General features: G+C 36.0%; 1 protein-coding gene across 2 annotated transcripts; it reads left to right on the forward strand.

Moving 5' to 3' along the window:
• Positions 1–780: 780 nt before the first annotated feature.
• Positions 781–11,340, forward strand: LOC128558966 (uncharacterized). 2 transcript variants are annotated; one of them, XM_053549509.1, is made up of 12 exons: positions 781–984; positions 1,776–2,097; positions 2,558–2,819; positions 3,454–3,595; positions 4,397–4,737; positions 5,411–5,534; positions 6,014–6,084; positions 6,467–6,632; positions 8,160–8,326; positions 8,935–9,143; positions 9,294–9,366; positions 9,602–11,340. In XM_053549509.1, the coding sequence occupies exons 2-12, from the start codon at positions 1,781–1,783 to the stop codon at positions 9,707–9,709; spliced, it is 1,980 nt and encodes a 659-aa protein (XP_053405484.1). In that variant the 5' UTR covers positions 781–984; positions 1,776–1,780; the 3' UTR covers positions 9,710–11,340. The 2 variants fall into 2 exon arrangements, with proteins under 2 accessions (XP_053405484.1, XP_053405483.1); XM_053549508.1 differs by lacking the exon at positions 781–984 and adding an exon at positions 1,518–1,585.
• Positions 11,341–11,368: the final 28 nt, after the last annotated feature.

Below are 11,368 nucleotides of genomic sequence, written 5' to 3' on the forward strand. Positions count from 1 at the left end.
AGCATGGATCCTGACCGCGCAGGCTGGTCTGGATCCTTGCTGGTCGCAAACGCACTATGTTGGTTTTCTCAAGGCGCGGCTCAGTTATAATTATGCACATATTGACTTGCACGAGCCCGCTGAAGGATCCAGTAGATTATTTCTAAACCCCGAGGCTTACAGGTCTTAAGTTATATTCAGTTTGCATTAGATAAAATCTGTCCAGCGAAAAGGGCATACTGAGTACCGCACTTTTCCGTCACACTGTTCAAGTACAAAATATTACAGTGTGCTTTAATTAAATCATATTTTATTGCAACTTCTACATGACAATAAAAATTCACGAAATATGTATGCATACAAATGGCGAACGTAATTCAACAATTTTGTAATGTAAAAGATGCACGAACGCCCGACATATGAATGTTAAAGGGTCGGGCCACAACAACATTAGAGGATTGGCCCTTCTTACTTATACTAGTTTTTCGCCGAGTTGACCCATGAATGACTCGAGTAAGTCTGGCCACTATTTTTTTATCAAAGTAACTCAAAATGCGTTAGGTTCTTTAATTTTTGAATGGAAAATGAAACAATGTAGTTTAATTTGTGAAGAAAATATGTAAACAAAGCTGTCAGCTGAACAGCTGGTGTAAAACAGCATTCCCTATACATGTAAGCTACTACAAATGTATATTATAATATATGAAATACGGCTTTATTAATAATGAATGAATATTTGTTAAAATCGGTTCATCTATTGATTTAACTGAGCGCACTTGTATAGGCGATTCCGCATTGTTCAAAGTTAACATTTGCAGTTGTGAACAATTGTGACATATAGCTATAAAATGAATGAGGCCCACTGAAAAACGGACTTAATTTGATGTGTCAATATTTATTTCTCTTTGAAAATATTTATTTAGTATTAAATAATTAATCACTTTAGTTGTCAAAAGTTTGTAGTAGGTGAAAGAGAATTAACTCTTGCCGGATATTTGTTTAGAGGTAAGCATTTGAATTTTTAAAATTATCATCTTTTTTGAAGATTGTTTAATTTAGTATCTGAAGACAGATGAATATACATGTATACAAGTAGCTTCTTTTAGAGGCCACTGACTCGTCCACTCGGCTCCATGTGACTAAACATAACTTTTAACTGACAGTTTTATTTATTAAACAGTAACTTTATTGAAAACAAATCAGACTGCCGGATTCAAAATATTTTATCCAAGCATTTTAATGGCTCTTGAAATAATATGAATTAAAATGCATTTTAATACTTGGAAAGATGATGGAATGCTGCATATATTGTTATAACTGGGCCCATGAATTTCATTATAAACTAAAGGCAGATTTGACTGAATTTCATTTTGTCAACATACTGTATAAAAGCTGCCAACTTATTCCATTATCTGAACTAAGTAATGTTCATTTTAACATTTACATTCGATTTAAAATTAGGACGTTCATTTTATATGAACAGCAAAGGCGCGAAAATCACGTCAACGCTACTTATGACGACGTCCGCGTATAGTCCGGGAGAACGTTCTTTAGATGACTTTACAGTGGTTCCGTCTGGTGAACAGAATGTTAAATTTAACAAAATGTATGTTATTTATATAATAATCTTGTTTACAAATGGAAAGAAAATATTAATGTAAATATAAGAAATGATTTTTTTCGGAGTTCATGTGAAATGAACGACATAGATCTAATAGGATCAGCAAATTAAACATGAATCGCTAGCGAACACCGAAAAAAAAATTCAATTCTTAAAATATCACAAATATTTTTAGGCAACATGACAAGTCTCATACTTCCGGCAACACCTTCGCTGCTACATCATCATCCGGACCACCGTTTCCAAAGTTACTGCCAAAAGGCGCGAAACGATGAACTGTCACTGGAAAATCTTGGTATCCGTAGAAACGACAGGCTGAAGAGCGCGTTACAAGATCTAGAACATTGTAAGAGGTACCTAGAAAACCCAGAAAATCGCCAGCTCAAATATTTTGGACACATCAACAGAAAATTGTACGATAAAATGATAAATATCTATATTCAACATACAGACGCGAACGAAAGAACAATCCTTGGAAATAAACTGTCAAGGATCGGGTAAGTGTCGTTTTCTTATTCCTATAACACATATATTGTCAATTTTTGTATTTTGTATCTTAATTGCTCAAATGCTTTCCCCCAAATACTTGATCGTCTTGTTCCGAACGTTTTGAAAGCATAAACTGACAGGAAATTATCAAAATTTTCGATCACACAGCAAGACAATATGAATGCTATTTTCAGAATAGAAATACATAGATCAGACCGAAAAGTATGAAATTTTTTTACGTGAATGTGCAGATCGGTTCACCGTTATAAGATACATGTATGATTAAAGTGTTTCTCAAACACACTACACTTTCCATTATTTTACCGATCAGATTTATTTTCAAATGAACTGTAAACATCGCAACGGAAATGATTGAGCTATTTAATTTCCTGTTTTCCTGATACCGACGTCGGTGTGCTGTAATATCGAATAACCAATGTAATTAAACGCCCTTATTTCCTATCACAGGCTGGTTGACACTTTGACTGAGTTCTATGATTTTGTAAGGAATACAATCGGCATGCACGGCTTGACAGACGCACGTGTAAAAGGAACTGAAGATGAAGGAATCCGACTTCTGCTCACCATTCGAAGAGTACTGTACACATTTTCAAAATTTAGTGAGAATGTGGTCAAAAGTTTGTCAGAGACCGACTTGCATAGAGCGCTTCTAGAAGATCTCCAGAGTTTAACTAAACAAGAACTGCTTCAACTTGAGCTGCTTGATCTGGTAAGTTGTGCTTCTGGATTGGTGATCTCTTCTCTCGTAGTTTAAAAAACGTTAGTTATTCTACCAACATGACGGCTCCTGTCTTACATGCAATTAGCATAAACATATTTCAATTATTTAAATATCATTTCGTGAATAACTTACAATAATAGGGATTAGAGAATTGAACAGGAAGCTAATAGCTTACGGTTCTTCTTTCCCTGTCATTGATTTCGCGCATAAAAGTCTAACAAGCTACTGCAGACACTGTAAGCCAAAAACAAATAAAAACAAAACGTTTTATTTTCATTTGAAAAACTAAACATGAAGTTACTTTACTTCGCAATCATGATTAGTGTTTTCTTTTTTTCCTTTTTTTTTGTAATGGGACTGCTACATGTTTTGTTACGAACGTAAAATATATGTTTTATTATAAATCTTCATTTCCGATAATTGATTTTTTTTCACATTTTATTCAATCATTTAGTTGAATGTATTATTGAATATATTGTTTCTGATTACCTCCCTTTATGGCACTGATCATGTGAGATCATGTGTAATATGAAAAGTAGTGCATTAACTATAAAATTTAAAGCCTTATTGGACGTTAACTGAAAATAAAAACACGTGCATTATTTGTTTATTTTATTTGAAGGAAAACGAGGAAGTATTCGTGTTTAGCTCCGCCATGAATATTCTGTACGAATGTGTCAGACACCCCCACACAAAGAGGAACATGTTCAGACAATCGGGAATATTGAAAACATTGTCATTGTTTCTCTGCAGCAAAAACCCTCGTAAGTTTCTATTTTCTTGGCATTATTTGTAATCAGTGACTGTGACACATTCTAACATGACTCGATTTCATTGCCAGTTATACAGTGAAAAAATCAAGCTCTGTATATGCTGCGATAAACAACGGTTGAATCGCGGATGCATAAGAGAGCATTTAACGTCAAATACTAAAAGGTTATTAACTTTGTATGTTGATACATGCACGAGTTCTGCAGCGGTAATAGTGCGCGACTTTCGCGGATAATATTGCGCTCCTAAAGTCGTGCATATATCCACATACAAAGTTAATAACCTATAAATATTGCAAATCGCGGTCCATTAAAACACAATGGAAAATAATTTTAGGGTATGTAATAAGACGTGAAATTGCCGCATGGCGTCCGATTCATTGCTACTCCGATAATCTCCGCGGATCATCGACCAGATGCTTAGATATTTAACCACTCGGGCTTACGTCCTCGTGGTTCAGTTGCTGTGCATCGGAACTTCTGAACCTTGATAAATCAGGCGACAAACCACTTGAAGCCCTGTTACGTTATGAAGGTTACCAGTACACTTTTTTCATTATCGTCAAAAACATTCAAATGTTCGCTTTAACAGTTATTACATCTTGTCTTTTCGTCAGTAAGGTCACAGGGTCAGCGGTCGGAGCATCTAGTAATATCATCTGGCAAGAATAACGCATGTTTCCACTGGAAAACAAATTTAGAGAAGGAACAATGTTTTATAGAGAGCGGACTCGAACATGAAAAAGTAATTAATATTAACTATTGTCACATCTCATGACTAATCGTTTATTTCAGAGTTCAGATTAAGGACAGTTCTAGTATTAGCGTATGTATTGACAGAGGACAAAAAGGTCTGTTCGGAAATACCATTTGACCTATTTGATTTTCTAATGGATGCCATTAACGAGGCGCAACAAGCCAAGGACAGGCTTATATATGGATTTAGCATTAATGAACTTCTAGACGGTTTAACTGCAATACAGTTTTGTTTTCCCGATAAATCGCATTTTATGAATAAACGTCCGTTGCCTGTGATCAATGGTCTATTAGAGAGCGCTGACCAGTCAGATGTTCTTGCAGCGTTGAAGCTAGTCTGGGAGATTTCATTTTGTGAGCAAAGTCGGCGAACTATGCAGGTAAGCGTCACGAACATTTGAAATATGATATTGCATTTAAACTGAAACCAGTTTTCATTTTTCCCTTGCTTTTTTGTATCAAAAGTTAGTCTAATGTCACTTCTTTTAAAATGAAAGAAGCAGGGGTGTGGTCTAGAGTTCCTTTTACATGGCATTGTGAAGATACCGGCGCCAATTTCCACCAAAAGTGATGCGCAAAATCAAGTGCACGTGTTTACTTGACTAACACTAATGTCGAAAGCTACAGTATATTCTTACTTTATTTTTGCAGCTCTATCACTGCAAAACACGTGTATTGATGGAACATTTAATGATTATAGTCAGTTTAACTTTGTAGATTTAGAAGTATGATAAGCAGTTAATCTCAGTATTTGAGCCGCGCCATGAGAAAACCAGCATAGTGCTTCTGCAAACAGCTTGGATTCAGACCAGCCTGCGCATCCGCGCAGTCTGGTCAGGATTCATGCTTATCGCTTTCCAAGCCTATTGCAATTAAAGAAAACTGCGGATGCGCAGGCTGGTCTGGATCCATGCTGGTCGCAAACGCACTATATTGGTTTTCTCATGGCGCGGCTAATTTTATGTTTTACAAGACGTGCTGTACATGAGTCTATGAGGCTGCTCTAGGGCATGATTACTTCCGGTAATAAAGTTGGTGGTGAATACCTTTCAGGAAAATGAAGATTTGATGGATATTCTGGAAGACCTAAGACTGTCGAATAATCCAGCGTTACGATCTGTTGTCAAGAAAACATTATTTGTATTAACTGAACAAGGAAAGCGTGTAAAACGCACAGGTAACAGATATTCTACAGCTCTGCTTAGATGTAATAGAAGAGAATAAGAATTGTGAGCCATTTCAGTTTTTTTTAAGTTCGCAATCCTTATTTAGATTTTCATGGTACCGGTACATCCATAATTGACACCTGTACTTTTGTGTTCCTCATATGTAAGAAATACAGGCGTCAGTATCAAACGTTTTAAGGTGTGGATATATGACCTATACTCGTATATTTTAAATACATTGCAAGGCCATTTCAAAACCAAAAAAGTTTGATACTGGCCCCTGCGGTAAAAAGTTTCAAATAAAATGGCGCGATAATAAACTGAATATGTTGTAGATGGAGTGGAAATGGTGAGCACATCTTAACCTATAGTTTTATATTATGATAAACTTAAATCTAACCGTATGTTGGCCCTAACGTTATTCTAATTTTACTCATATTAAAAAAAATAGCAACTTCCAGTGTATTTCAAAATTTTACATGTTTTGTAGCGCGAAAGGATTTGTTGAGACAACACACTATGCTGAGTTACAACAAGAGCGATCAGAAAGTAGTTCTACAGGTATTTCAAGAAATATAGTTCTCTGAAATTCTGAACTGTTGCAAATCAATATATATAATTATTGAAAAAATATCTTGGAAAAGAAAACGAAACTTTTCAAGTGATCAAACTGAGGGTTACTTTTCTTGAGTTTTAGCATATACAATGATGTATTACATTTTGTTTTGTATAGCAAAATATGAATGTTAAATACATGCGTTTCTCTGTTGTGCAGACAGCAGAAAAATGATCTAAATTGTTCATAATTCGAATATTCGGACAATATCTTTCACGCTTAAGACATGATGGCAAATGTTTTAAATATTCTTTGAAATGTGTCCACTGGACTACACAAATTACAATTAAATACATGTATTTTCACAGTATTTCCTAACTTTTATAGGTATATCATGCACTAAGATCCGCCGGGTTACCCGTATGGATCGATGTAGCAGAGGTCAACAAATACACTAATAGCCTGGAAGGAGTTCTCCGCGCTATCGAACAGGCAAATATTGTTGTCGTCTGCTTCTCGGAAAGTTACGCCTGCGACCAGAGTTGTAGAATGGGTAATTCTATTTTAGCGATGATGTTTTTTTCAGCAAAGTATCAGTCAATGCCCCATTTGAAGAAAAGGGGTATATTGTTTAACTTATGTCGACTTGTTGGTCGCGACACTTGGACCGTTTGGATTCTGCTTAAGCCAACAGCCGTCAGACTTCAACGGAATGTTGCTTGTGGTCATCAGATTATCCCAAATGTTTTGCGGCTCAAATACCAAGGTTACTGTGTCCCCGATAATGGAAATGGTTTTCGGTCAATATCTACAGAAAGATTTGGCTTGTATTAATCATAGTTCATAAGATGATTGCCTGTTGTACGGTAATGACCTCCAGGGTCTGTAAGTCAAGTATCTCAAGAGTGAAAAACGGTTTCCTTTCCTGCAGAATTATTTGTTATGATGGTTATCTGTGGTTAGTGTTTTTTTTTTTACTGAGGGTAGTATTACGCTAAAGGTCAAGGACACAGTGTCACTGTTTCTGAAAACGGTTTTCGGGGCCTCCGTGGCCGAGTGGTTAAGGTCGCTGACTTCAAATCACTTGCCCCTCATCGGTATGGGTTCCAGCCTCGCTTGGGGCGTTGAATTCTTCATGTGAGAAAGCCATCCATCTGGCTTACGGAAGGTCGGTGGTTCTACCAAGGTGCCCGCTCGTGATGAAATAATGCACGGAGGGGCATCTGGGGTCTTCCTCCACCATTAAAGCTGGAAAGTCGCCATATGGCCTATAACTGTGTCGGTGCGACGTTAAACCCAACAAAATAAAAATAAAATGAAAACGGTTTTCACGGATCATGCTTGAGCCGCTGGCTTTTACACTTTACACGCTGATTGCCCGTACAGCTGTTAGTTGATAGCCCATATTTTATTAATTAATTTACGGGCGAGCCAAACTTTTCGACCAGTAATCAAAGAATGCGTGGACATACAGCTGCCTAACTTTATACGAAATGCCTAATCATTAGTCTTTTCTTTGAAGGGTCAGTAGGTAAAGGTCTATACCACACTGACCTTGACCTTTGTAATGAAAACGGTTTCCTGTCAATAACTGGGGAATTCTTGGACCTAAAACAGTAAAATGTTACAAAATGATTTGTGATCAGTATCTATATAGAAAATAATCTAATTTTGTTTTTGAGGGTATTAGATCAAAGTTCATGCTCACGGGAAAGTTACAGTGAAATATACTCACTAGCTTCTGATAGGCCATCTAGGTGGGGGCATGCTTGTTTTACGAACAGTTCTTTTTCGACAAACGGACTTAACAAGTATACTTGAGAATCTTTTTACTGTTTGAATACAGCGACTATTCACTGAAAATGAATAGTTATAGGATTGTCTGTGATGAAAAAGAGTTTATTTCAAAACTTCCTTTTACACAATAATAACAATTTTTTTTTATTAATAATAAAGATGAATTTAGAAAGTCATTAAACAAATAGAGGAAAGGAGATATCACTTATTGTGTCGGGATTGAAATTAGACATACTGTTTTCAATTAACATTTTCGCAATGTAATTCCGACGTTCTCTTTTAGAGGCAGAGTACGCATTTGCTTTGAAGAAGCGTATCATTCCGTTGAAGTTACAGAGCGGATATGAACCACGTGGATGGCTGACGTCAGTGATTGGATCAAGGTTTTACCAGACACTGACACGTGACAGATCATTTGAAAAGCAAATGAGCAACTTACGGGACTATATTGTAAGTACAATCCTCTGTCAGAGTACAGTATTGATTACATACCTAAGATATTATCATGTATTCATTTGTTTTCACAACTTAAGACAACTCCTACTGTTAGTGTATCCTCTGAACGTCATAAAGCCATTACCTCAAGATCAATGAACGTCATAAAGCCATTACTTCAAGGTCAATGAACGTCATAAAGCCATTACCTCAAGGTCAATGAACATCATAAAGCCATTTTCTCAAGGTCAATGAACGTCATAAAGCCATTACATCAAGGTCAATGAACGTCATAAAACCATTACTTCAAGGTCAATGAACGTCAGAATACCATACTTCGAGTTCAATGAACGCCAGAAGGTTATTACATCATGGTCAGTAAAAGTCAGAAGTTCATTACTTTCAGCTAAATCAACGTCTGGAGGCTCTTACCTCCAGCTCACTGAACGTCCAGGTCAAACACAGTAGCAGACAAAATATCTCCGAAAACATGTATTACTCATATCTGGTATGAAATTTATTAAACTAGATTGTATAGAGTTCTCTGATGTAATGAAATCATTTTTAGTCACCACGTAAAGAATTTTAGATTGTTCTCATCCGTTTCCCTTGTACCTTTACAGCAAGGAGTTGGTGCTACTATGACATCTGATGCCCCGGTCAGTCGGGCTGTTTCTCGAGGATACATGTCGAGGGGTCCGCCTAGTGCAATCTCACGAGCTATTTCTCGAGTTAGCACGCGGGGGCAGTCATGTTGTCCTGTATATGAGAAGAAAGTCCAGCAGTGGGATGCAGACGACATTATTCTGTGGGCTACACAATTTAAGCTTGAGTAAGTCTTTGAACATATTTTGTACTTTTTTGTTTGATATTAAATCCAATATTGCCATTGAAAATGAAATAGTATTGTCCGATTTTTCAGTGTTTAAATAATTGAAATGTATTCGATCTATATAATTTATACTATCGTTTACAATTTGAGGGGCCGGGCGTGGAGGGTCGTAAGCAAGCTGACTGTGCAGCAGATATTGCATATCTACACCGTCTGGAGAAAGGTTAGTACTTTAATTTGTTTCTCGGTATACTATATCAAGTAGATAGAAATCTAGTGTGAAATGTAGAAATGTAAACAATTTTGATACTTCAAGATTATACACTATGTCATGTTAAACTTAACGCAGCCTACATTTATTTCATCGTTGATTTTACCACTGGGATAAATCATAAATAAACATTTTTCAGACCATATCACTTTTACCGCAAGTTTGAATCAGAAACGTATATTTTCAGACCCCAGATTATTTTTACCGCTGGGTGGAATCAGTTATCGGCCTTGGCAGTGTAGAGGACTTGATGCGATTTCGTAATGCAGTAAGATCGCTGAAAGATTATATCTGAAGGATACGCCTTTGACCTCATCTACCATTATGGAGACATTTCGGTCGAGACACCAAGAGAAGAGCCTGGTGATCGACACTGCGTTCATGTGAGCTTCAGATGGTTTGTGGGCTATGCCAATCCTCCATGCAACGTACAATAAAGTGAAAGAAGAGCAATTCGTGTTATCATAAAATAGCGTGAACTATAACCTAAACCGCTGCATTTAAGAGTTACAACAAGTTTGTTTTAAAGCAGTTTACTCTGTGAGCTTGTATTTGACTCCAGGACCAGTGGATTTTGCCTGATCTGGTGTCTCCGAGGAGCCAGCGAAGGGTGGAGTCCGTGCGAGCCGAATATAAGAGTCCAGGCCAAGCTTATGTTGTAATGACAATTTTATTATATACCTCCTTGTACTAGGGAGTTAATGTACTTTAGAAAATACAGACCACATTGTAACGTTACATTTAAAATGGGCTTTTTCATTTACTACGCCTATCAAACGTTTTGACGTCATAATTGTTTATACGCGCTGGTATCTCACGTTCTGTTTAAGGCATCGCCTACAGTGGCGACCATTTGACTCAAAATTTTACATGCAAATTTTCATAAAAATTAAAGATGATTAAGTGGTAACAATAAAGTAAATGCCTTTATTCGATATTTTTCTATGACAAGATTTTGTAATTTTACGTGCAGTCAAACTCAATATATATTCAATACATTTCAAAGATAATTACAGCCAATTGTAAAGCAGACTGTGAAGAATAAAGTCTTCAGAAATTATTTTGAAATTTTACCTGATTACTGAATTATACACAAAAATCCCAACACCATCAATTTATCCAATTTGTGTTATCTGTTCACACATAATTTACATGTATATAAACAGGTGATATTATAGGATTATGTATATGTTTACCTGGCTACCTGTGGTCAGTAATGCATGTACAAACAACATTTTAAATTAAATTTACATGGGTTTGTCTTTTTGTGTCTAATGCAATAACCAGGAACAATTTTGACAAAAATCCATAAGAGTTTGCAGTATACATATTATACTATGAAATTAACTAAATTTTGTCTTTGTAATATTTTTTATATTGGAGTTTGACTGCACATAAAATTTCAATATTTTGGGGTAAACTTTCGGTCTAAACGAGACTCTAACATTTTACAAATGGCATATGTACTATAAATCATTATATGCTTCTTATGTTGATGATAATTTGACCAGCTGTTAAGGCTTTAGTGCAATTTTCAAGAGAAAAATACTCTGCCTGAAAATATGAACTGATACCGAGTTGCGACTGTGGCGATGCCTTAAATTAATTGATCAAAAGCGTAATAAAATGGTGAAAATGAATAAAAAGAAAATGTAATTATCAAGACTTTAAAATTATGTATTAGAAAGGGCCGTGGTGGAGAATCTGTAAGGCCTGCTTTTCTTTTTTAAAAGTGTTTTCATCATTTTATACTAGATCTACCTATGGAAACATCAATATCAACGAAAAAAGTCCGGATACACGCATGATACGGGCTTTGAGTTACAACAAAGTAAAATACGGAATTTTGTTTTCTGCCAGTTCGTATTTATAAGCCATATTTCTTACAGAATTTATATAGGTTTATAATAAACTGTATAATGTTTAGCATACTGTTGTATTTTTGAAAATCTAA

The sequence above is a fragment of the Mercenaria mercenaria genome, chromosome 8, assembly GCF_021730395.1.
Source record: "Mercenaria mercenaria strain notata chromosome 8, MADL_Memer_1, whole genome shotgun sequence".
Lineage (NCBI taxonomy): Eukaryota > Metazoa > Mollusca > Bivalvia > Venerida > Veneridae > Mercenaria > Mercenaria mercenaria.